Here is a 24,811-nt window from a genome sequence, read left to right on the forward strand (position 1 = left end):
TAAACTAAACGATCTTGAGTTTGAAATTTACCGGGAGGTATCAAACAGGAGCCAGTATGTTTCTTTCTACCGAAGAATAAAGTCCAGTTGCGAAGTTTATTTTTTTTTTAATCTAAGCAACTTTTTTTTTATCCAGGTAACTTTACTTCTTTATTTTTCTTCATCTTTTACGTTCACTCTTTTTTATTGTATACATTCTCTACGGATTGAACTTAGATCAAAATAAAGATATAAAAAATTGTAAAACTTGATGGCAAATTAAAAAATTGTTTATTAACCAAAAAAATTAATTAAAAATATATCATCAACTCGTTATCTAGCATGTCTTTGGAGAGGTTATGAATAGTATTGTGAATAAAGATTATTGTCATGAAAATAGTAACAAATCTATCAATATTTAGTAAACAAATTTTACTTTAATGTTTTCTTATTTGAATTACACGGAAGAAATATCAAGGCCGATCGTCATTGAGTTTCGGTATGACTCGTTGATCCTCGGAGAAATTCGTTGCAATTTCGTGTGCACTCGTATATTCTCGTGTAATTTCGCAGCGGCGCGTCCGGTATCACCAGTTTGGAAGCGTGTGGTGTCAGTTCAGTTCTTGTTCGTTCGCACAAGAAACGAGAAGCATAGCATGTGCCCATCAGTTCAGAGCCACGTACACGCTTACTTATTACACTATCAATCTTACCATAAACTTTTTTCCTGTGGTTACCGTTAGGGTTAAAACAATTGAAAAAAATTCAACACCAAATCCCTCAAACCAGACGTCAATTGAAGTTATTTTTGTTGCAGATAACTAAAATTCAATAGATGAACATTATTATTTAGTGTACGAAATCACAAGTGACAAAAGTTATGATATTTTCATGGATATTCTAGTGTGAAGGTTGGTGAAGTGCCTTTGGTGAATTTCTCACGGTTAAAAAGCTACCTGGTTGCCTCCATAATTTGTCAAAAGCTTTGGGAAAGTAACGGAAGACAATAAACAAAAGTAAGAGAGTAAGTGAGAAGAAATAGATAGCGAAAGGAACGGAGAGAGAAGTCGACGAGGTAAAGAAAAATAGAAGGACTGTGGCAAACGACCAACCAGAGCGAGGTAACACAAAACAGGGCGGTGGAAAGAGATTGTGTAGAGAAGAGAGAAGAGAAGAGAAGTCGGACGACTTCGGACCAACGTCGTCGACCTGAGGCAGCTTTAACTGAGGGATCCAACAGTAAAAATTCAACATCTGAAATAACTTTTCAAATATTTACTATCACTTGTGTCGACTCACTCAAGATTTTTCTAAAATGAGCTACACCAGGACACCGCAACCAATTGTGAGCAAGAGTTGTGAGACCCTTGTCAGCAAATGTGAAATACCGATCATCGATCTTGCTCACATGGGTAAGCGTCTTGTCAAAGTAATTTATTAATTACTTATTTTGCTGAGAGAAATTTTTTTTTTTAAAGGTCAGAGAATGCTGGAAATCATTTTATTGACAATTTTTTGAAATATAGATAAAATCTTTTCTTGATAAAACTCTCAGTATCGTTGTAACAACTTGATGAGCAGAAAACATTGATGAAATATTGCATATAAATTTTCACATTTATGGGAAAAATATTTTCTTAAACTTTAATAACAACTTCATAATATTTTTTAAATTTTCATTATGAATAAATATTTATATGAAGATAAGAAATACGTTTTCTGCTCATTATTTATTACTAAGTATTTTGAAATCTCATGAAGAAAACAATGAGATGAACTAAGTATTTTTATTATTACTTTTTTCTTGAAAGTTGAATAATACACGGTATAAGAATTTTCGAATATCATAATTCTGTTGGAATAACCACCTAATGAAATGAACTATTAGCTTCAAGTTTAATTTATATTACGAAGTATATCGAACTAATCTTTTGTTTTGAAATGACTAATTGCAGCACGTGATCATGTGAGGTTTTCGTTGAACTGTTAGTATGTTTAATAAAACCCTACATTACTATTGTACGTGTTTGTACTTGTAGTTTAAGATATGTTTGAATATCAGTATCAACATTGGGACCTAAAGTGTGTATATAACTATTTAATCAAACTTACCGTTGCATGAAAGTCCGTTATATGCGAGTGACTCCTCGGGCCTTGTCGATTATAAACACGAACGTAATGAAATGAAAAAGTAGGCGGTTTCGTATATTAATTTTATCACTTTTTTTTTTAATTGATTCATTTAAATTCACTTGATATACCGTTGTAGATTTGTTGACATTTTTTTCTGAGCCAATAATTTCTACTTTACTCCAATAACAAATTCTTGCTAAATAGCCTTTTAAATAAGGAAAAAAAAAGATGATAATTTTTTTTGCAAACTTTAACTTTTAATCCATCATCAATTTTTTCTGAAATAAGAAAACATTAGCAACGTAAATTATTTAGTGATGTAAAAATACACTCATTGCATTCATTTGAATAATTTCTAAGCATTGTTGGAGAACAATGAAACCTAGAACTCAAATTCCAAGCGAATTTCATTAGATAATAAATTAAATAACTTCTTTATTATTGTCTTAAGAAATTACATACATTTTGTCTTTTAAAACATAACTCTGAAATTTTTTATGATTTCATTTATATAACAGATTCAATATAATATCGTACTACTTGATAAAATTAACTTCTAAAATTTACTCCAAAAATTGGAGTGTAACCCATTTCTTAACAAACATCTATTTGACATGTAATTCTTCAACGAGACCGGTGAAATCTACAGTTAAATATTCGGTAACATCTGGAGATCAACTTTCACTGTATTGTCATACACAAAGAATAAAAACAAATATATATATAAACCGAAAGGCGACACATAGAGCCAAGGGGAAAAAGAGATCCAGAAAGAATATATACAGCTGGTGAATCTACTGGATGAATCATGTATGTGTGTTAATTGGAGCGTGTGTGGTATTTTCAAGAAATTTTAACAATCTCCCACCAAAATAATTCTGTCAATTGCATTAATAAAAAGACATGCGAATACAATTTATTGTATGTTTGAATAAAACAAATACAAGAGAAAAATGTTGGTAGTGAAGCCAATGGGATTGTAGGTTACATGGAAAAGGAGAAAGACAGCAGAAAAGAGGGACGCGACGCGGTTGCAACGGTTGCTTAGCAACGAGAAACGATACGAGGCCGGAGCACACGCAGTAGTCTAGATGTCGAGAATTGCTAAGTGGTATGGGCCTAGTCTGACTTGTTCCCTTAGCCTCGCTAAGGGCCCTCCTCATTCCCACCACATTCTTTCCTTGCTACAGGGTGTTTCAGTTCATCTAACTACTTTAGTAAATGTACATTACCATCTCTTAAACATTATTATTTGTCAATATTTAAAGTTTATTTTGCTTATAAGCTTTTAAATGGTATTCAGAACGAATTAAGCTGCACGAGTATTGTTAACAAAACATCTAGGTCTCTAAAATGCTAGCTGGCAGTAATTTTTTTAATTGGCATTAAATTTAGGCTTGATAAGTATTATATCAGTTATGTAATGCAATTCTTACTGATCTTTTTTAATCCACTGATAAATAAATTGGTGACTTTTTCATTGCAACAATTATATTTCCTAATTTATTTTTTATTGACTTTAATAACTACAAAGAATTTTAATTGCACTTATCTGTATGTTTTAAAACAATTATTCATACATAAGATAGTAATTTTATTAGAAAAAAATACCATTGCTTAGTTTTTATTTAGAAAGTTGTGTAAATTTAAATTCAGTTTTAAGTAATAGTTGGGTGGATAAAAAACAGTATTATTCACATTTTATGATTTTTATTGATTTATTGAATGAATATTTTCTTAAACTTGTTATTATTGAAGAAAAACAGTTAGATATGCTATCAATCACTTGAATTTGTAACATTATGTGTCAAGTTAATGATAGATTGTAATAGATAAAGGAGTGCTAATAAGAAATATGACACTTTTTTATTTACAAAATTATCTGTGGATTATTCCATACATTTTTCATTATAAATTTCTCTCCCTTATTTTTAATAAATTGATGACCTTTCTTATTTATTAAATAAAATAGTATTCATCAATATAACTGTTTCTAAATTATACAGGCTACCAATAAGTCATTATTTCTCATAGACTTATCCTATTAATTTTCAAAATAACCCATAATTTTATAGCTCTTTGAATAAAATTAAGTTATTTACTCATTTTTACAGTCATTTAACTTCTTATCTAAAACTGCATCAAGATGTTGATAAAAAATTGCTAATGAAGCATAACATGATCTATAATTTTATATAAAAATAAGTTATATTCTGATTTTCTAACTTATCTTATAACGAGTTTATTAATGATCATATTGAAGTGCTGATAAAAACTCATCGAAAATTTGTCCAGTAAAAATTTCACTTCCGTTTCTGTGAACTTTGAATCGAGATCTCATTGGCAGTGTTGGTTCATGCTAGCTAGATCTAAATTCCTACTTTGTCTCCAGTATTCCTGTTTATCCATGTTGTGACTCATGAATTTTTTCCTCATTATCTAGGTCATGAGTGGGTGCTAGTATTTTTTGCAGTTAAAATGTGTTGATTTATTCCTTTTTATGTAATGTCTTCATATATTCCTTGGATCCTGACTCATCTGATAGAGCTCATTGTTTTATATGGCCATTTAATAAGTAATAACTCATTCATACATGCAATTAAATGGATAAAGTTGATATTAATACGAATATAATATAAAGGTAATTTATTTTATGCCAATTTTTGATTATCTTTATTCTTCATCTCTACCAGTGTCCCAGTCTCTCTTTGTGTTCTTTTTCTTTCAGTTCAATTCTTGGCAAGAGTAATATAAGTACTCATATCAATCCAAATTACGACAATGAATATGCTTATAGCTTTAAAAAGGTTATAATCAAAGTGCGGTAAATTCTTGCTATTGGTAGGCCTATAAAGTGGGAGTGAATGATTCAAAGTGTTGAGAGTCTAGAGTCTAGACAGCAAAGACTTTAAAACATTCAAGTCTTAGCTTTTAGTTTCTGTCTGCTTGTCTGTATTCCCTTTCGCCTTCAGTATAAGCAATAGTTATATGTATTATTGTTATTATTATTATTATTCCTCTTCTTCCTTCTCTTAACTTTGACTACTACTAGTACTACTACAACTACTTTGACTATCAACTTTTAACTCTTCTGTTGTACACCGGGCAAACGGCCAACGACCAACCGCTTTTAGTTTGGCGACACATGAGCTCACTTCAGAGACAAGTCTCTCTCGTTTCGTGACCCCACTGAGATTTTTTGATGACCCTATTCTGTAGATTTAATTTAAATTTATAAATTTAAATTTAAACTAATGTATTTCCAAACACCCATCATGCCTTCCAGACTATTGGAGTAATACATTTTTACATTTAATATTGAAAAATGAGTTCATTTAATAGCCATAGAAAATAAAAAATTCACTTTATGAAAATTAAAACAATATATTTTTTCCCTTTTTTAACAAAAATTAACAACAATAAAAGTATTGACTGTTAATTTTTATATCATAAATCAGCCAAAATTAATTAAATGAATAATCTTAGTAAAAAACATTTGATTTTTTAAAAAATAATCATAAAAATACAAACACTATTTTATAAATGTTTTTTAATTATAATTTATTTAAATACCATAATGTTGAAAGAGAAATTAATTTCAAAAGTTAAGTTACAATTAAAAATTTTTTTTTTTTTCATTTTTCAATGAATGGTAGAGTTGAATAAAAAATTTATTAAGGTTTATTTAAAATAATCATGCTGTTATAACTTCCTAGTGTGCTAATTAAACATATAATGCATACTTACAGTTGACAAAGAAGTATTACTTCACATAATTTGTTATTAATAATTCTGTATTAAGCAACTGAATATTTTACTTTAATTATAAGAGCTGTCTGACTATTTCTTGCTCACTTCCGACCTCTAATAAATTCAATTCCGTTCTATTTAACATAAAAAAGATATCACTACCGTCCGAAATTTAATTCCTACTCAAAAATAACTTTCTACAAATTCTTTCATTTATTTTATTTAATTATTTTTTATTTACATTATGATGGATTCATGTTGTTATCATACACCATTAATACCATTTATTTCCCAATGATTGATAAAATTCCTATGCAAAATTAATCAATAGAATATTTTGTCAATTTGAAGATAAATAATAATTGATCATTTATATTACAAAAATACAAGTAGTATATTTTTGAATGATGATAGAAATTTGTTTTACAACAGAAAACAATGATAACCAAATATCTACTAATCATCATCAAAATATTACTTGATGTATAAAATATTTTTATCTAATCAATTACATATGTTAAAAGCTAAAGGCAATTTTTTTTATTTATTATGGTCATAATAATACTGAAAAACAATTAGCATTGTCGACAAGGTTATCGTGCTCAATATTTCTAAAGAATCTACCGGAATACCGATGTCAATGTTCTGTTAAAGTCAAGGATGTCATTGATGCTTTTGGAATAAAAATGTTGTTCATATCATTCATTTATCTAATATATATATATTTTGAATACTATTTTATAAACTATATAGCATAGTTATGACACGCGTCCTCTGCTTCACCTCTCACTTAGTTTTACATTGGGCAACATCTTCGTCCCTGAAAGAAAAAGATAGGAATACCGACCTCATTCTGGCTTGCAATACTTGACAGTTAATTTTCTTTTTCCATATACCTAACAATAATATAATATAATATATAGTATTTATCAAACTGATGATCCATGCCTTTCGACATATAACATTGTCTCTGCTATGCCTCATTGTCTTGATAGATAGCTTCCGTTCATACGTGATAAAACTTACCTGTGATCCAAACTAGTAGAAGGTTTTTTTTTTCCTTCTCCTACCTATTTTAATATATTCATTCAAGTTCTAATGACCTTATACAATCAATCTCCAAGTTGATTTAACGAGGATGTTTTGTGCATATTTTAGTTGATACCTTCAACCTTTACCTTTATTTGAACAAACGTTGCTATGTGAAATAATATATTGATGCTTTGGGAAAATTTATAGGTTTCTTGACATTGGAATTGATAGTACATTTAATCTTAAGTCAATACTCATTTGAAGACAATCCAAGTTTAGTGTAAGAAAAAAAACAGTTTCTTCAACATTAAACTATGTTGACGACTCTACAATGTAGGGAAAAATTTATAATGATGTTTTATTTGTATTGAGGACTTTACAAGAGGTACTGATTGTATCTGATGTCAGAATTTATAATTTTAATTATTATTGATGGATAAATTTATTAAAGTATCAGGAATTACATTGCAAAATCTGTAGGATTAATAATTGAACCAAAGAAAAATGACTTCTGCAATAACAGCATAGTAATTTAAAAAAAAAAAATCGTTAAATATGTACTGGAATATTTTTTTTTCATTACAATTCAAATGAGAATTCTTATTACTCTTGGATAATTAATAAATCATTAAGATAGTTTATTTGAATAATTCCTATCGATAAGACATTTTTACAATGACGATATAAATATTCTTCAACATCAACTGAAGTCAGGTTTTTTTTTAGAAAAATATTAAAACATTGCCTTTTAAGTGGCAGGTGATATTTTAGAGCTATTACAATAGATTATCTATAACATTACTCCACTTATTTTCTAACTTATAGCTTACTATTATAATTATCATCATAATTACCTACAGATAATTTTATTTCAATAATTATTCCCTAATGGCTAGCCTGGAATATTTACTAATATCATTTGAAATCGAAAAAATTTATTTAATCTCTTATATAATTTTTTTTAAACAAAAAGACAGGTTCTTTCAAACGGTTGGAAAATGATTTTTTATTTATTTCCATCAATTTGTGTTTTTTCCAGAATATATAAATTTGAATTTCATTTTATTAAATTATTTATTTGTTTATTTATAGATTGGATAAACCCATCAATTATTATGGATAATGTTATAGCAGAACACGATAATCAAACATAATAAAAACTAGTCAAATTAAATAATACTTACTACTATCAGTAATCCTTGATATGTGACCAATTATTTAAACGATTTAACTATAAGCATAAATCAAATAAACCATCATTTTAATTGAAAAATATTGAAGTTATCAAAATAAACAAATTATCCTATCATTAAGAATCATTTTTATTAAACATAAAACCGATTAAATAATTTTAGAGTACCAATTATTTTTATAGACTCTATTTTCTCAAGCAACAATTTTGTAGTTTTCAATAATATCCATCCATTCATGAATTCGATAATTGTTTGTAATTTTTTGCAGTTGTGTAACATATTATTTTTATAATGAATCATATATAATTGAAAGACTTGTTAGTTTGTTATACTCGAGTAATTCGACCCTGAAAAAAATGCGCATGGATAGATAGAGAATTATCAGCTGCTCACATCATGCTATTTCGTGTATTGTGTTATTTTTTCACTTTTTTCCCATTTATTCTATTTTAACAATTGTTTTTTTTTATGACATATCTGGACACGTAACATGTTAATCGGTATAGGAGTACCAGAGCCACGAAACAAAATTCTTTGTAACTTATCATTTCCGTGTTAACAGCTGTAATTGTTGAATCATAAGAATGTTTTTAGCATTATATGAGCCGCAGAATTTCTAGAAGCTAGATAGTTAATTAATTCTTTATAAACTTATTTCAATAACGCAGAGTTTTTTTTTCATGATTATCACTAACTCTCAGCTATGATTACTAATTTTTCTACGAATTTCCGGATGTCAAATAACATGCAAACCTATTGGTTCTAGAATACTAATGTGTCCTCAGCAGTCACTTTCAGGGACGAGCGAAAGTTAGAAACCAATGTTGGACACGTGAAACTATTGAAATGATTGCAGACTTTTGTTACAAGTAAATTTTGTCTTTTGTTAAATTTAAATAAGTAATTTCTGCAATGAACAATCTAGTAATTCTTTTATGATGAGCAATATTAATCCGACTGTCAAGAAGACAATTAAATAATTCTTTACATACAATAAATTATGAAAAAAAATATATTATTTGGAGCAGTGAAAGTAAATTATTGTTTACAGTAATTTTGGAGTAATAATTATTTATAAGCTTCAGAAATATGTTTTTGGAACAGTGAATTTTTTAAATAAAATTTTGTAATTTATAAAATTTTATTACAATAAACATAAATAGAATTATGACTATTGTAATGCATAGATTCATTTTTCTCTTTTGGGATCAAGATGATAGTAAGTTTTACCTTCTGTTGAAATAGTATCCATAGATCCACAGAAAAATGTTTAAAAAATTGATAAGATAAAATTTGGCATTAGTTTTTCTCATAAATCGAGAGAATCTTTTAACTAAAATTTACTTAGGATGATAAACTTGATTGTCGGCACTGTCCTAGATATTAACACTCTCAATAAAAGAACGATAAGAGAAAAATTGGTGAAAATAAATACCAGAGTAATTGACATCAAAACATTAGTAATTACAGACATAAACCAAAAACAAAAATGAAGTAAATTGTTAAGTTTCTTATATACTGATATCAATTAATTATCAATCTAGATTTGTTTATTATACCATTCTTAAGTTCTTTAGATAATTCATATGTAGGATAAAATTCAATCTATATCAGAAAAGTTGTAACGAAAAATAAATAAAAAGATAATATTCATGAAATCAAAAAGTTTTTTTAAAAAATCATGAAAATTCGAAAGAAATAAGAATAAAAGTTGTTTTCTTTTTCAAACAAACAATAATAAATGTAAAAAAAAATATATACATGTTTAATGTTGTCCATATTTACTTATTTCATACAATCGACTTTTATGAAATGAATTTTTTTATTCTTTTTCAATTGAAATCTAGAAAAAAACTTATATTTCAATAATTAAACAAACAATACATGATGAAAAGTTTATTTCATTGTATTCTTCATAAACATAAACTCTTAAAATGCTCCACTCAATTGCTTCACATAACAACATAATTTATATTCGATAATTTGCTACGTATAAGAATCTAATGTAAGGTATTATAACAACGACATGTATCTAAACATTATTACGATTTGTTTATCTATCACACCTGATAGAGTATCAATATAAACAGGAAAGAAATCGCAACAGACCGCAACAAACATAAACAAAAAAATAAAAATCGAAAGTTCAGTTCTGCAGCTTCACTGTTACCAAACACATAGCTTCATGGTCGGTCCATTACTTTGCGGTATGCATTAAATGATGTCGTTATTACCTTCATTTTTCATTACTCTCATGTTTCGATTCATCATATTTCGAGGTCATCAATGAGACCACGAAAATTCATTGAGTTGTTGTATTTTAACAAGAATAATTGAAAGTTTCAATTATTTTCAACACCCATGGCTTTATTATCTTTATTAATTTGTTTAAATTATGTTAATTAGATTTAATGAAGATAATTGGATTAGAGGCAGGTATAATTTCCTGTAATATTGAAGCAGAAAATAACTTCCACGTTGATTTTTATGATTCCTGGTACTTCAGAAGATATAAAAATACGATAATAGTTCTGTCATCGAAACAAACACTTGAAATAAGTAAGAATTATCGTTTAGAATAAATAATAAAAGAGTTTCTGGAAGTTGTTAAGTTTTTGCAATCTTATATTCCACTTCAGAGAGCTATGGAAAATTCCAAACTGCTCTACATAATATTTTTTTTATAAAATAAAAACAAAGTTATTTGTTAATAAGTATGTTGATTTAATTCGTGTCACATTGTATATAGTGGGTATAACTTATATATAACTCACATAGTAGGTGAACATGTGTTGCAATTCTTTGCTTAATGTGGCTGGAAAGCACATTCGAGGCTCTCCAGGGGTGCAATAAAACTTCTTATCTCTCCCACTGCTTTTCGTTGCAACTTTCTAACCTTCAGTTATTTATTTATGCGATGAGAAAGTGTCTAGTAAAACAAGTTCTGTCGATAAGACCTGATCGATGATTGTAGAAAAATAGTCATTAAGTAATTAATTAAGTCGTGGTAAAAATCATGATTAATTGATGAGTTGATTGTATTGATTAAGGCTTTGGATATGAAATAAAAAATCAATGGTTATGAATCATGATTTTGATTGTAAAATATTTTTTTTTCTGATTGATTATACATTTTTTTTTGAATTATTCTTGATGAGGAAAGTCAAAATGGGACGTTTTAATGATCATCTTTATTTTAATATTTGTTCATTTAGAATAATTTACTTACTAATTAACATATTTTCTTCGAAATAATAATTATTCAAGAAATTCTTCTTTTTTATCGAGGAAATTTATTTTATCAGTCAATTTTAATAATAAAAAATACACTTTTTCACAGAAAAAAATCAATATTATTCATAATAATTCAAGAAAATTAATTTTAAAAAAGGATTTCAGTTTAAAAAATTACAATCGATTTTTCTAGAATCAATTTATGTAATTCAGTTGCTCTTACTGATTATATTAAATCATTATTAAGTATTTTTTCAAATAACAATACTAAAAAACTATTTAAAGTCATAAGAATTACAAAAAAAAAATAATAAATTAATACAATTGTGACATTTTTTGCCTTGGAAAATTTTTTCTAAGTAATTAATCACTAACTTATAAATGACGAGGGAATAAAAACCCACCGTGATTATGCATACATATTCGTATCAAACTTAGTGATCTCAGCAAATTATCATATTAACACGTGTCTGTTTTTTTTTAAACCTTTTTCTTCTTTCTCTTCATATTTTTTCTATCGTAGCAGATAAGCTTGTCTTGATAAATGCTCTGATTAATTTACAATTCTTTCTCCAAGCAGACTCGTGGATCAGACAATTGGCTAAGATTGTAAATTTACTTAATCCTCAGGAATTTCGGTTGTCAATTCTTTTCTTAATTACCATTTTTTAACGTCAATGAAATATACTAACATTTTTTTCTAAATAAAAGCAATTATTAATTAGATATATCGCGAATAAATAAATTTTTAATTAATAAATCAATAGACAAAAAATAATTGAAAAATTAAAAAATTATTTTTATATTAATTTTCAAGCTGTAATTATGAATTTAAATTTATTATATATAAACGTGGTATATTATTATATTAATCTACTGTCATTTATTATAAAGGAAAAAAATAATTTTCCTACTTATATGTCTCTTATATCATTGACAGGTCTTATCAGTAGCTGGCGGAACATAACGGTTAATATAATGACAAAAAAAAATCCAAGATAAATTATTTAGGCTATATACAAAGTTAGCTTAGTAAATTCCGGTTTAGTTTAGTTATTTTAACCGCCTCTTTTACAATTACGTCACTAAAAACGATAAAGTTGTCTTCCGGTTTGACGCATCGTTGCATTTTGATGAAATGATTTTTTGTACTGCTATTTGTTTTAGCGGTAATCTATTTTTTAAAGAAAAAAAAATTTATTTTGATATGAAATATTTTATTGAATTATTATATTATGATAGTTGAAATGTCTTTATCATTTTTCATATTAAATTTGATATCTTAATAGTCATTAATCATAATGTAATCTAGTATATTTAATAGAGTTATAGATACATTTATTATTCTCCCATTGTAGTTACTTCGATTGAGTTCAAAAAATAATAATATGCGCAGCATAGAATTATTTTTGTTGGTATTATTACGTTTTAAAAAATAATCTCTGTTTAAAGGTAAAATTGTTGGCTATTATGTATAATTGGAGCTATACTCCAATTTCAAATTATTTATTGTGATAATTTGTCGAATATTTAAAATTATCTAATTATTATTAATAATGGGTTATTATGAATTAAGTGCAGAAGAATAAACTAATCTTCATTAAAATTAATTATTAATTATCAGAATTGATTATCAGACGTATCATTTTTTTTTATAATTCAGTAAAATACTTTGAAAAGATTGTGACAAGTTTTTTTAAACAGAAATTTTTAATGAAAAAAGAACCAAAGTAGTTCTTGTAAAGCTTATATATAATCCTTCAATAAAAAATCTTTTTCATTTAAAAAGATTTGTCAGTTTTAAATTTGTTTAAAAGAAAATCACAAAATCCATCTACGATTGAATTGAATAATTTTCTTTGAAGTGTCTAAAAGAATCAACATCACTTAAAACTCTAAAAGATTAGTTATTGCTCTTTATGTTCTCAAGTCTTAACATATGTATTAATTTTTGGCGGTATCAAAGTGTTAACATCAGCGATGACGAGCATGTTAAAAAAAAACGTCAAAAAAATTGCGAGTAAAATTCCGTGCCATTAAGTTGATATTGTTTATACAAAATGTCGACATTGTATATATTCTTAAGCGATTGAGAAGGAAGTATGTAGAAGGTGTTGATGGATAAAATCCTGATGAGATGTTACGTACTTATGATGTATGTGATGCCAAAGCGATTTTTATTTGAATTGACTGAATTATAATGGCAATAAAAGAAAAAGATAAAACCGCAAGATAAACAAAAAAAAAAATTGAATGTCAAGGTGATAATTTTTACTGGGTTATTATAAAAATCTAAATCTCCAAAGCATTAACAGTTGATAATTTCCGCATATGACATGAATCATTCGTCATTGCGATGACGGTTTTGTATGCAAAGCCGCCACAATTGTTATCCTCGGAATTAATAGAGTATGTTGATGGCTTCGAAATCGATTGTAATTCTTTTAAGGTCGTGGACTCACCAATAAGGTCATTCACAAGGATACAATTCTCTGATAACAGTTTTATTTATAATTATATTTCAATCAAAATAAGTTTAATTAAATAATTACTATACTGAAGATATAAATGCATTTCAACATTCATCATTTATATTTCTAATCCATTCAATCATTATAATCGAGTATCACAGCTATTATTTATTAATTATTTTATAAATACATATTAATAATGAATTAATTGGTTTAGACTTCATTATTATCAGCAAAAAAATTCACTTTTCCGTTATGAATTTTTTATTAATTGATTTTTTTTAAATAATTCGAATATTTATTAATATTTTTGATAAAAAATTTACTGCAAAATAATTGTAATGTATGCCCATTTGCTAAATCGAAAAAAAGAGTAAAAAATTTTTTTTAAATCTTAATTCTAAGAAATAATCTATTGAGATATCTTTTGCTCTCCTCGATACAATTATTTCATTAATTAACATTTCCTTGTATTTTCAGATATATAAATATATATTTCATGCTTTGAAATAAAATGATTTAGAAGGGATCTGAGAATAGATTCAAAGGGGAAAGTGACTCAGAAATGCAGAGTACAAAAATATACACAAAGAAAATAATGTATGGTTGAAAAAATAGAATAATAATATTATTACAATCTTTTATTGAATTTTTTTCTCCATTTTATTACACGAATTACATAAAAGCTGTTTATTATGATTTTTTTTTAACAAAAAGAGCTAAGCATACACGTGTCGTTGGTTGAATAAAACCAATCAGACTCTTTGTATTGCGAAAAACGTCATCGATGTCCATTCTAGAGTGAAACGTGTTATATAAATCGGTCATGGAAATTTATTAGACCTGCGACATCTTTGATTTATGTATTAAAGATTGATGAACATTAAAAAGGTGCCACATGCTAAGGTGTCATCTTACACATGGCTAATTTATTAAAAGTTTAAATGAAATACATTTAATATGATGTTCAATTGCATTTCGCTGATTCATTCCTCCTTGATAAAAAAACATTTTAAGTCAGAGTATTATTTATTCCTGTCGTAATTAATTATCAATCCTCATTAATTGTCACTTGCTTTTTATTTTATTGTCTGTCCAATAAACAGCTTCTTATAATCACTTCAAATATAGAACATTTCATTTATATCATTGATTATTTAAAAAATTTATCAATCACAGCTTAACTTATTTGCTATCAAAATCTATCATTTTTATCATCTTCATAAGTCTTCAAACACATTCTTATATTATGATCATATATAATAACTGGAATACGTCACCAGCTTCAAGTATATCTGAGTTATATACACATTTTAAGGTTTATCACCAAGTTTAACGACTTACGTCAATTATCACAATTGCTACATATTCGAAATACAATCAAAAATACTTTTGTTAATATTTTATAAATTTTTGAATCACTTAGTCATGTCAATATTATGTCATAGTACTAAAAATTCATATTTAGTTCAAATAATTTACCATAAAACCTGAATATTAATGCAAATATTTTCCATTCCAAATCAAACACTTCATTTTGATTCAGCATTCTTTGAAGTTAGTTTATAACTATTACTTTGAAAGGCTTGATGCAATAAATAATATTGAAGAATTCATCTTCTTGATAAATTAATGGAAATAGTAAAAAAAAAAATATTTTAAGTATTAAGTATAATGATTAGGTGTTGAAATGAATTTTTTTTAAGGTAGATGATAGTTATTTTTCCTTGAGTCTCTGTGAAGAGTTAATATAACTAATCTTAGAAGATAAAGCTTGAGGATAAATAATTTATGTGAATTTTTTAAGCTAAATATTTTTTTTATTTTATTTCAGGCACAGAACCATGCCCCCAGAAGGGAGTAGTTAAACAAGTCGCTAAGAAGCTTGTACGGGCTCTTTCTGAGAAAGGACTTGCTCTTCTTGTCAACCATGGTATTCCCGATTGGAAGGTAAAATCCATTAGACAACCTCGAACTAAAATCTTTAAAAAATATGACAGGATATGCAAATAAAAAAAGAATGGTATAAGAACTTAAAGAGTGAATATTCTTTTAAAAATTCACTATAAGATTGAAGTAGAAAGTCTTTGAACTTTATATTTTTCATGACTCGGAGAACCCTGAGATAAGACCCCAGGCTGAGCATTGACCTTGTATTTAATTACATTGGTATCTCATGTTCATGGATGTTCCATTAATGAAAAATAAAAAAACACTATTTCTATGGATATTATACTGTGATTGGAAATAATTTTTAAAAATTCCAGACAAAATAGACTTTTTTGTATATTAAACAAGTGAAGTAATTATTGGGAATCACACACTCTCTCTATATCTTATCACTGATAAAGAAAAGAGAATATCCAATATGATTGATTAATAAGTAAAAAAGCAAATTAAAACGAAATCGTTTGATAAATTTCTGATCAAGTGGTGAAATTAGCCCCAATAATGTTCATTCCAATTAACAAAATCATGAAATATTCATTAATTTGATTATAATGATATCTTTTTTAAAATTCTTCAGATAAAATGGATCAATAATCGACCTTCCACAATATCAGAAAAATTTTTTAAGTAGACGTTTGAAAGATTTAAGAATATTAATCACTCTTAAATCCATTCACTGATAATTATTTTATAATTTCATTGGAAATACTATTTTATTTTATTAATATAGAAGTATTTAAAATGTTAAATCAATTATTATCTTTTCTTGTAAAAAGAATTGAATTTTTTAATTGAACATTCAACGCCCATACATGAGTTATTAACAATCAAACTCGTGTGATTTCATTTATTACATAAATACTATTATTCAGACTGTTCTTAAAATGACGATGATTGTATTATTATTAAAGTCTAAGAGTTTTATAGTTGGTAGAATTTTATATAAATCTCCGAAAATATCTCAAACACTCATGCTATTCTAGATATTTTATATGTAGGTGTGTGTGTGTGTGAACTTATATTTTATCATGATTTGTATGACGAACATTTACGCTACGTAGGGATGACGATATAACGGAATAACGGTCAGTAAATTGACCATTTGTTGAATATATAAAACTACTCAAACGGCAGTAGAATAAGAATAACAAAGAATTAACTGATGTAAGAACTTTTTATGTCAAAAGATTTAATTCAAACAAAATCTTATCAATTAAACTGATTTTTTTTAAATAATACCAAGTATATTTTCAGTTTCTTATTTTTCAATTCAATTGCTTATTTTACATTCTTATTTTAACATTTATACTTTACTTTTATTTCTGAATTTTTTTTTCAGAGGTAAAATTTATTGTATATTCAATAGGAGTATAAATTATCCTAAGTGTCTTGATCAAATAAATCAAATCAAATTGCGTGAAAATTTATAATAAATTTCAACAAGATAAAATAAAGTGTGACTTGTATTTTAAAATTATTACCAGCTAAGAGATTGAATTAAGTATATAATTGATGGGACCAATTTTTTAATCATAAAGTATTCTTATTTAGAGAAGAGATTTTCTTGACAAACGTTTTACGTAAATATTTGATTAATGACAGAAGTAATTTTATTTGTTATTTTGATTGAATTGTTTTTAATAAAGAAAATAAAAATTAATATTAAAGTAGTAAAAGATATAGCTATCAACGAAGAAAGAATGAAGAAGATGTTAAAAAATAAGTTTAATCAGACCCAGGCTATCGAGGAAGGATATATTACTGATATAAAGCCTTTCTTCCGTTATTCCAAGAACGCTAGTTTATGAAATTAAAATAAAAATCTATCAAAGCATCTGGATGAAACGTCAATGGTATCTTTTATCATGCGTCAGAAATGAAAATAGATATCATTTTCATGATCATGCACAAATGCAATTGCATGCATATGATCTAGATTTCTTATGAGAAAAACTTTCAACACTTTATGACCATCCTAAAACACGATTGTATATCAAATCCGTCATGTGTTAATAGTAAAGTTTATAAAAGTTTTTGTTGAGACATTGAGCCTTGAAGTAAAACAATCAAAATTTATTTGTTCAGATGCATCAGGAGTCAATAAAGATCAGGGTTGTTCCTTGAATTCAAAATTCACTTAGACTTTTGACAAGCTATTTCATATTTTAAATTAAATTTCCGCATGAATATTAATGATCCATTACCTTCAGCTATATTTTCATATTTACATCGACATGCTTTTACATTTATTTACTTGTTCTTGTAGATAAAGGCAGCATACAGAGCTTTGGACACTTTTTGTGAGCTACCTAAAGAGGCTCGTGCCAAATTTGAGTGCGTTGCACCTTCGAGCCATGGATATATCAAGCCAGAACCTGGAACGTAAGTTTAAATTACTTCTTTTATGTAGCTTTGAATTTCATTATTTCTTGGAATGAATTTTCAACAATTTAATATTTACTTAGATCCATTTCAACAAAATTCCTGCTTTATTACAGAATACATAAAATAAAATAAAAAGTATTCCTAAAAAAAACTAGTTTCTTTAGTGAATTGATGCTAATTGATAATAAAAAGAGAACTTGACTATCACAGAACTATTAACATAAATGCTTATGCCTTAAAGTATTATTAATTCAATTTATTATAACCATTCAAAGGAAATAATTTTTGTTAATTAGAATTAAGAGTCATTTAAAAAACATTTTTTTATAAGAATTAATATAAAATGTTGGTTCAACAGGAATCCAACAGATGAGATCGAAGCCAGGCACGAGTTTATAATATCTGGAAACGACACAGAATTGCCAGATGAAGATGTTCCAAATTTCCGTTCAGCAGTGGAAGAGCTGACAAGTGACTTTAAACAACTCTCGGCTATGCTTCTCACAGTACGTCTTTTAATTCCATCTTTGTTAGTCACTTTTATCCTCATTGTGACAACTTAGACAAACTAGATCATGGCTTGAGACAAATTTTATTAAGCCCAAATGATTGCACAGGCTCTTGCTGTTGGAATGGAACAGCCATCGGATTACTTTATGAGCAAGCACTCCAACCTTCTTGACTCTGGTAATAGCTCTAGCTTCCGGATGATTTACTATCCGCCGGCAGTTTTATCAGAATCTGGTGCTATGCGTTACGGGCCAAGTTGTGATACTGGAACCTTCACGCTTTTAACTCAGGTACGATGAGTAATAATTATTCATTATTTAAATATTCTATTAAGCCTTAGTTTATGTCATTTGATAACAATAGCAAGATTGTATAAATTGGCATTAGTAATTATTAGACTTAAAACCTGATCTTTGAGATAATATGGTTCACAGTTCAAGAATTGCTATGGATTAACTACTCTGTGATACATACAAGATTATGGATTGGGATTATGATTAACACATACATTTCTGCTGGATTTTGATTCCTTATTAGTTGGAGAAAACGTTTGCTTTTCATTTAGAAAAAGGTTGAATACTTTCTATCAAGTAAAGTAGAACCTTCAGAAAGAATTGTATTACTTTATTATCATATTGTATATTAAGTAATCAATTGATAATTTTTTTGTTTATTAATGCGTTATTAGTGTTAACTCAAAAGAGATTTTATAGCTTTTGAAAGTTATTTCAAAAACATTTTTCACGTAATTAACAATGATTGTTCGTTAAGAACTCGTGTAATGCGTCATTGTAAAAATTTTTTCGTTTCACGTTACTCACTAAGAAATAGAAAGTAAATATCATTTTACACTTATTGCTTACAATTATACAAAAGTATGATAATAATTTTACTTATGTAAATACATTTTTTCATAAAATTATTGATTTTAGGACTGCGAAAATGGATTAGAGATCCAATCACCATATGGCGAACGTTGGGGACGTGTAGGTCATCTTCCCGGAGCTATTTTGATTAATTCTGGAGACTGTCTCGCTAAATGGACCAACCAACAGCTATCATCATTGAAACATCGTGTTGTGGTGCCTGAACATTGCTCTCGAGGTCGTCATTCCATCGGATTTTTCGTTCAGCCAGACGAGAATGTTGAAATAGAGCCTTTGAAGACAAAGATATCAATTCCACCACAAGAACCAGTTATTTGTCGTCTTCAGAAGAAAAAGCGTGGGGTACTTACGGCGTATCATCATCTACAACGTCGTTTTCGTGAAACTTATGCTTCTTAATAATTAAAATTCTAGATTCCCTGGCGTGTTACTTATCATTAAATCACGCGGATAAGGAAGAAGAGGAATCGCGACGAAAAAGAACTCAAATTATTATGTTCTCTAGTTGTAATGTCAGTATTTGACAACAGCAAAAAAATTATTTGCCGCGATTAATAATCAAAACGATCGCGATAGACTGAATAGTTTAAAATTATTAATCCTGCGAATGGATTTTTATACTTTCGTGGTCTTTGCTCTAGATGCATTTAATTAAATGTACTTTAATTCCATGAATTTGACAATAATTTAGCTTCAATACCATCATTTTACGATTAAATGAGAGGAGCTTTGATCTAAATAAAATAAAACAGAGACCAACGAGAAATCAAAAAAAAAATAGAGTCGACATCGATTCAATGAACCGTCCAATAATCTCTCGTAAATCTCTTATTGCAATAGATGAATTGAATTTTATTAATAAATAAATAAAACAAGACCACGAAAGGTCGTCGTCTGTTCGTGTGAACCGTGATAAAAGCGTACACAAGGAATTAGTCTGGAGTCTCCAGCAATAATAAATGAATTTGTACTTAAAAATTCAGTGTATTTCATTTTTTATATTCTCTCTAAAAATTATTAAATAGAAACTTTTAATTTATTTACAAATTTATTAAAATCCAAGATCCCAATTGACACTGGGTGGTTCTTCATGAGTTGTATAGCAAATTATTGTATCACCTGGTTGTACAACAACATTGGGATCATGAAATCGCAAACCACATTCTAACCCTGTTTTAATGCTATTGACTTCATCCTTATGATGTTTCATGGATGTTAATGTTCCTGAAAATTATGTATAAACATTTATCATTTCCCCAATCATTGTATTAGGATAGTAACTATTTAATTGTTTCATACATACCTTCATAAACAATTTCATTATTTCGAAGAATTTTGTACTTCGCATCTTTTTTCAAGACTCCTTCAGTACAACGACATCCAGCTACTGATACTTTTTTCTTTTTTTCAGTTATTTGAAAATATTGTAAAACGTTCGCTTCACCTTAACAAATAAAGAAAACACAATTTTACATAAAATTGGTGATATAATATCAATCAACTTAATTTTTTTTTACTCTTACCTAATTTATCTTCAACTATTGTTGGCGGCAGCTTTTTACGAATTTCTTCTTTTAAGTCATCTATAAATTTATAAATCACGTTGTGGGAATGAATAGGAACTTTCGATTTCTCAGCAAGATCCTGCATATTTTTGGGTGTATTTATATTAAATGTATAAATCATTCCTGCAAGAAATTTAAAAAAATGTTAAGAAATGGAATAATGAATAAAAGAAACAACATAAGTTATTTGCTGGTATTATACCATTAAATACTTCAGCCATTTCTACATCATTTTCAGATACTGGTCCAATCCCATAATGAATCACGTCAAGATGACAACGATTTTCATCTTCGTACGTTTCTAAAGCTTCTAAAATTGCTTCTACAGATCCTAAGACATCAGCTTTGAGTATAATACTAACTTTTGGAATTCCATCATCTGGCAAGCTTTCTTTTTGCGGTAGTCCATGAATTATTTTCACGTATTTTCCTAAAGCTCGTTTTTTAAGTAAATTTTCTTTATATACCTATAATAAAAAATTATACAAAACAATTATTAAGAAATAAATCACTAAAGAAATTAAAAAATTATGTTTATGTTCTTACTTTTTCATGTTCCATTCTTCTTTTTTCAATCTCAGGCAAGTCTTCAATAGCTTTCATTTTCATTCGTTGTGCTTGTCGACACTTTATAACACTATGAGCTTTTTTTTCACTCTCAACTTCTAGAAATTCATCTCCAGCTGCCGGTAGCTCTCGCCAACCAAGTATTTGTACTGCTTCAGAAAGTTTACCTTCGGAAATTGGAGCTCCTGCATGATCAATCATGCCTCGTACTTTAGCCCAAGCAGTTCCACCAACTAAGAAATTCAATCAAATAAATATTTAATATAATTCAAAATTGTTTATTATACAATAATCAATGAAACTTACCGAGAATGCACCCTTTTCGTAGAGTTCCTCGTTGAATAAGTGCTGTAGCAAGTTTTCCGCGACTAATATCTGTACTCACTTCTAAAATTACTCCTTCAACCATACCATTAGGATCTCCTTTCAATTCCATCACCTCAGCTAATACAGCAACAGTCTCTACTAGTTCTCTTAAATTAGTTCCTTTCAATGCAGAAATATTTACACTAGGTACATCACCTCCAAAAGCTTCTACAAGGATCCCTTGTACAGCTAACATTTTTTGAGTTCTTTCCTATAGAAATTCGATTGAAAAAATATCAAATAAATTGGATGTTATTGTTTGAAAATGGTTAAAATTTTTTTAGTTAATCGTTACCTACAATATCAGCACCTGGTTTATCAATTTTATTTATGGCCACGACAATTGGAACTTTTGCTTCTTTTGCCATTTTTATGCTTTGAATTGTTTGCTCCATAACTCCATCATCAGCTGCTACGACTAAAATGACAATATCTGTAACATTCGCACCTCTTTCACGCATTGCACGAAATGCAGCATGTCCCGGAGTATCAAGAAAAGTTATTCTTTCGCCAGTGTCCAAATTGACTGAAAATATAAAAATCTGAAAAAGTTTGTTTTTCGTTTGACATATTTATTACTATAAAATATACCGTTGAATGCTCCTATATGTTGAGTTATTCCTCCGAATTCTTTAGCTGCTACTGATGTGTGTCTCAAAGAATCCAAAAGAGTTGTTTTTCCATGATCTACATGGCCCATCACGGTAACAACTGGATGTCTTTTAATTAAGACTGATGGATCTGGAGGTGGACTATTGTAAAAAAAACAATTATCAAAAATAAGAGTTAAATCATTTTGATAATGTAATAAAAGTACCTTTACTTACCGTTTAATAACATCAACATCTTCATATTCATCTTTTTCAACTTGATCAGGCCTAGGTACTATAACGTATTTTAATCCAAGTTTTTTTACAGCAGCGTACAGAAGATTACCATCATAAATCACACTATTTTGCTTAAACCCACGTACACCTGAATATTCAATAACTTGTAATACATCGCTTACAGATCTCGAAGCAGCTTGTGCTAATTCGTTCACTGTCATATTTGGCCATACTTTAATAAGAGGCATTGTTGATTTAGCCTTTGGTTTCTGAATGACCGTAGTAGCTAATAATTTCTATAATTGTTATAAATGTAAACATAATCTTTATTGAAAGGTATTTTTATTTTAAAAAACATACAAAAGAGACTTACTTTTTCTTCTTTCGTTTTTCTCCTTTTTAAATAAACTGGCGTTGTGTGATAGCAATGACATTCAATACATACTTTTGAATTAAATAAATAATTTTGGGCTCCATTGTGATCTTTTCTGACAATTTCACTTATAAATTTTGAAACATAACTGAAAAAAGCATGATAAAAGGTTATGAATCATCAAGTTTTATTTTTAAATTAAATTTCCAAAAAATTTATAAGAAAAATTTAGGGAATTTTTATAAAATAATGAAAAATATAATTATTTTATGATATTAGTTAAATATACAATAAATAAATACCGTTGTTTAAAGCACATTTGAATCAAGAACGGAGCCATCTTCTATATGGTTTACATAAGTCATGTATGTGTGTGTGAATCATTCAACACAGGTGAATGCACTTTATATTCGTGATTGTTGATTATTACTACTGATGTGAAAAATGGCATCTCAGTAATAATGGAATTGTATTCACTAGTAAACGATCATTTACAAAGTGATAATTCAAATTAATTGTTTCATTAAGTAGAATATTTCAACAATGTAAGTAAAGATGATTAAACACATTTGTTTCATAGACGATCATTATCTTGTAAAAGGATACAATTCTTGTTTGCACGATCAATACCTAGCAATTTGTCACAACAAATTATTGTGATTGAAAAATAAAGAAAATGACCACGTTGTTTATGTTTGATATTTATATAATAAATTGTTTATTTAGATCACTTAATCAAAGATGCCTCGAAAATACATATCAAAAAATGTGAGAAGCCAATGGTCTTCAGAAGATCTCAAAGCAGCTGCCAAAGAAGTTTTAGATAAAAAATCATCACTTGGGAAAATTGCAGAAAAGTATAATATTTCTGCACGCACATTAAGAAGACGTATTGAAAAAAATAATTTAGAAAAAATGAAGTTAGGAAGAAGAAGTAGTTTAGGAGATGCAAATGAAACCAAACTTGTAAATTATATTAAAAAATTAGAATCCATTGGATACAGTCCTTTAACACGTGAAGAAGTTCGGATGCTGGCATTCGAATTTGTAATAAAAAACGGTATAGCTCACAGATTTAATATGGAAAAAAAGGAAGCTGGATATGATTGGTTAATGGCTTTTTTGAAGAGGCATCCTGAATTGTCAGTCTATCAAAATCAGACCACAAATAATAAAAGGAAAGGTAAAGTATCGACATTTTGTTTAAAAACAATTGAAAATTGAGTTATAATTTGATTAATGCTGTAGATAAACCTGGCAAAAAAAGTTCTATGGAAAATATAGAAATAAATGAAAATGAAACCAAACACATAATTAAAGAACAGGAGAATAACAAGTGAAGAAAATTTAAAAGGATTTCAATAATATTATCATATAAGCAACGGTTGTGGTATAGCCATATTATCAATAATTATCATATAATCTATCTGATATCTGTAATCTCTAACTGATAAAGTATAATTATCATGCTATCTTGTAAATTAATATTATTTCTCATATCTGAATTATTTGTAAACTATGCAATTCATATTTAAATGTGCACTTTTCGTATTTTGGCGCACTTTGGCATTTTTTGTTTTCTTTATTGT

General features: G+C 27.7%; 3 protein-coding genes across 4 annotated transcripts; 2 read left to right on the forward strand and 1 right to left on the reverse strand.

The window, feature by feature from the left end:
- The first annotated feature begins 2 nt into the window (after positions 1-2).
- On the forward strand, positions 3-20,502 carry LOC118066636 (2-oxoglutarate-dependent dioxygenase htyE). Of its 2 annotated transcripts, XM_035082835.1 has the most exons (7): positions 3-136; positions 797-1,391; positions 15,627-15,742; positions 18,009-18,124; positions 18,486-18,633; positions 18,745-18,927; positions 19,570-20,502. In XM_035082835.1, exons 2-7 carry the CDS (start codon positions 1,295-1,297, stop codon positions 19,921-19,923), a joined length of 1,014 nt encoding a protein of 337 aa, XP_034938726.1. In that variant the 5' UTR covers positions 3-136; positions 797-1,294; the 3' UTR covers positions 19,924-20,502. The 2 variants fall into 2 exon arrangements, with proteins under 2 accessions (XP_034938726.1, XP_034938717.1); XM_035082826.1 differs by lacking the exon at positions 3-136 and having other exon boundaries at positions 585-1,391.
- mIF2 (mitochondrial translation initiation factor 2) lies at positions 20,493-23,644 on the reverse strand. The gene is made up of 11 exons (XM_035082736.1): positions 23,525-23,644; positions 23,223-23,370; positions 22,850-23,145; positions 22,614-22,774; positions 22,322-22,548; positions 21,963-22,233; positions 21,636-21,889; positions 21,292-21,556; positions 21,048-21,212; positions 20,828-20,968; positions 20,493-20,748 (listed from the first exon to the last, which is right to left on the reverse strand). The coding sequence occupies exons 1-11, from the start codon at positions 23,560-23,562 to the stop codon at positions 20,576-20,578; spliced, it is 2,139 nt and encodes a 712-aa protein (XP_034938627.1). The 5' UTR covers positions 23,563-23,644; the 3' UTR covers positions 20,493-20,575.
- Positions 23,612-24,694, forward strand: LOC118066648 (uncharacterized). Its single transcript, XM_035082848.1, has 3 exons — positions 23,612-23,767; positions 23,949-24,405; positions 24,471-24,694. The coding sequence occupies exons 2-3, from the start codon at positions 23,964-23,966 to the stop codon at positions 24,560-24,562; spliced, it is 534 nt and encodes a 177-aa protein (XP_034938739.1). The 5' UTR covers positions 23,612-23,767; positions 23,949-23,963; the 3' UTR covers positions 24,563-24,694.
- Positions 24,695-24,811: the final 117 nt, after the last annotated feature.

This window comes from Chelonus insularis, unplaced genomic scaffold, assembly GCF_013357705.1.
Source record: "Chelonus insularis isolate UGA/USDA-ARS -01 unplaced genomic scaffold, ASM1335770v1 contig_121_pilon, whole genome shotgun sequence".
NCBI lineage: Eukaryota > Metazoa > Arthropoda > Insecta > Hymenoptera > Braconidae > Chelonus > Chelonus insularis.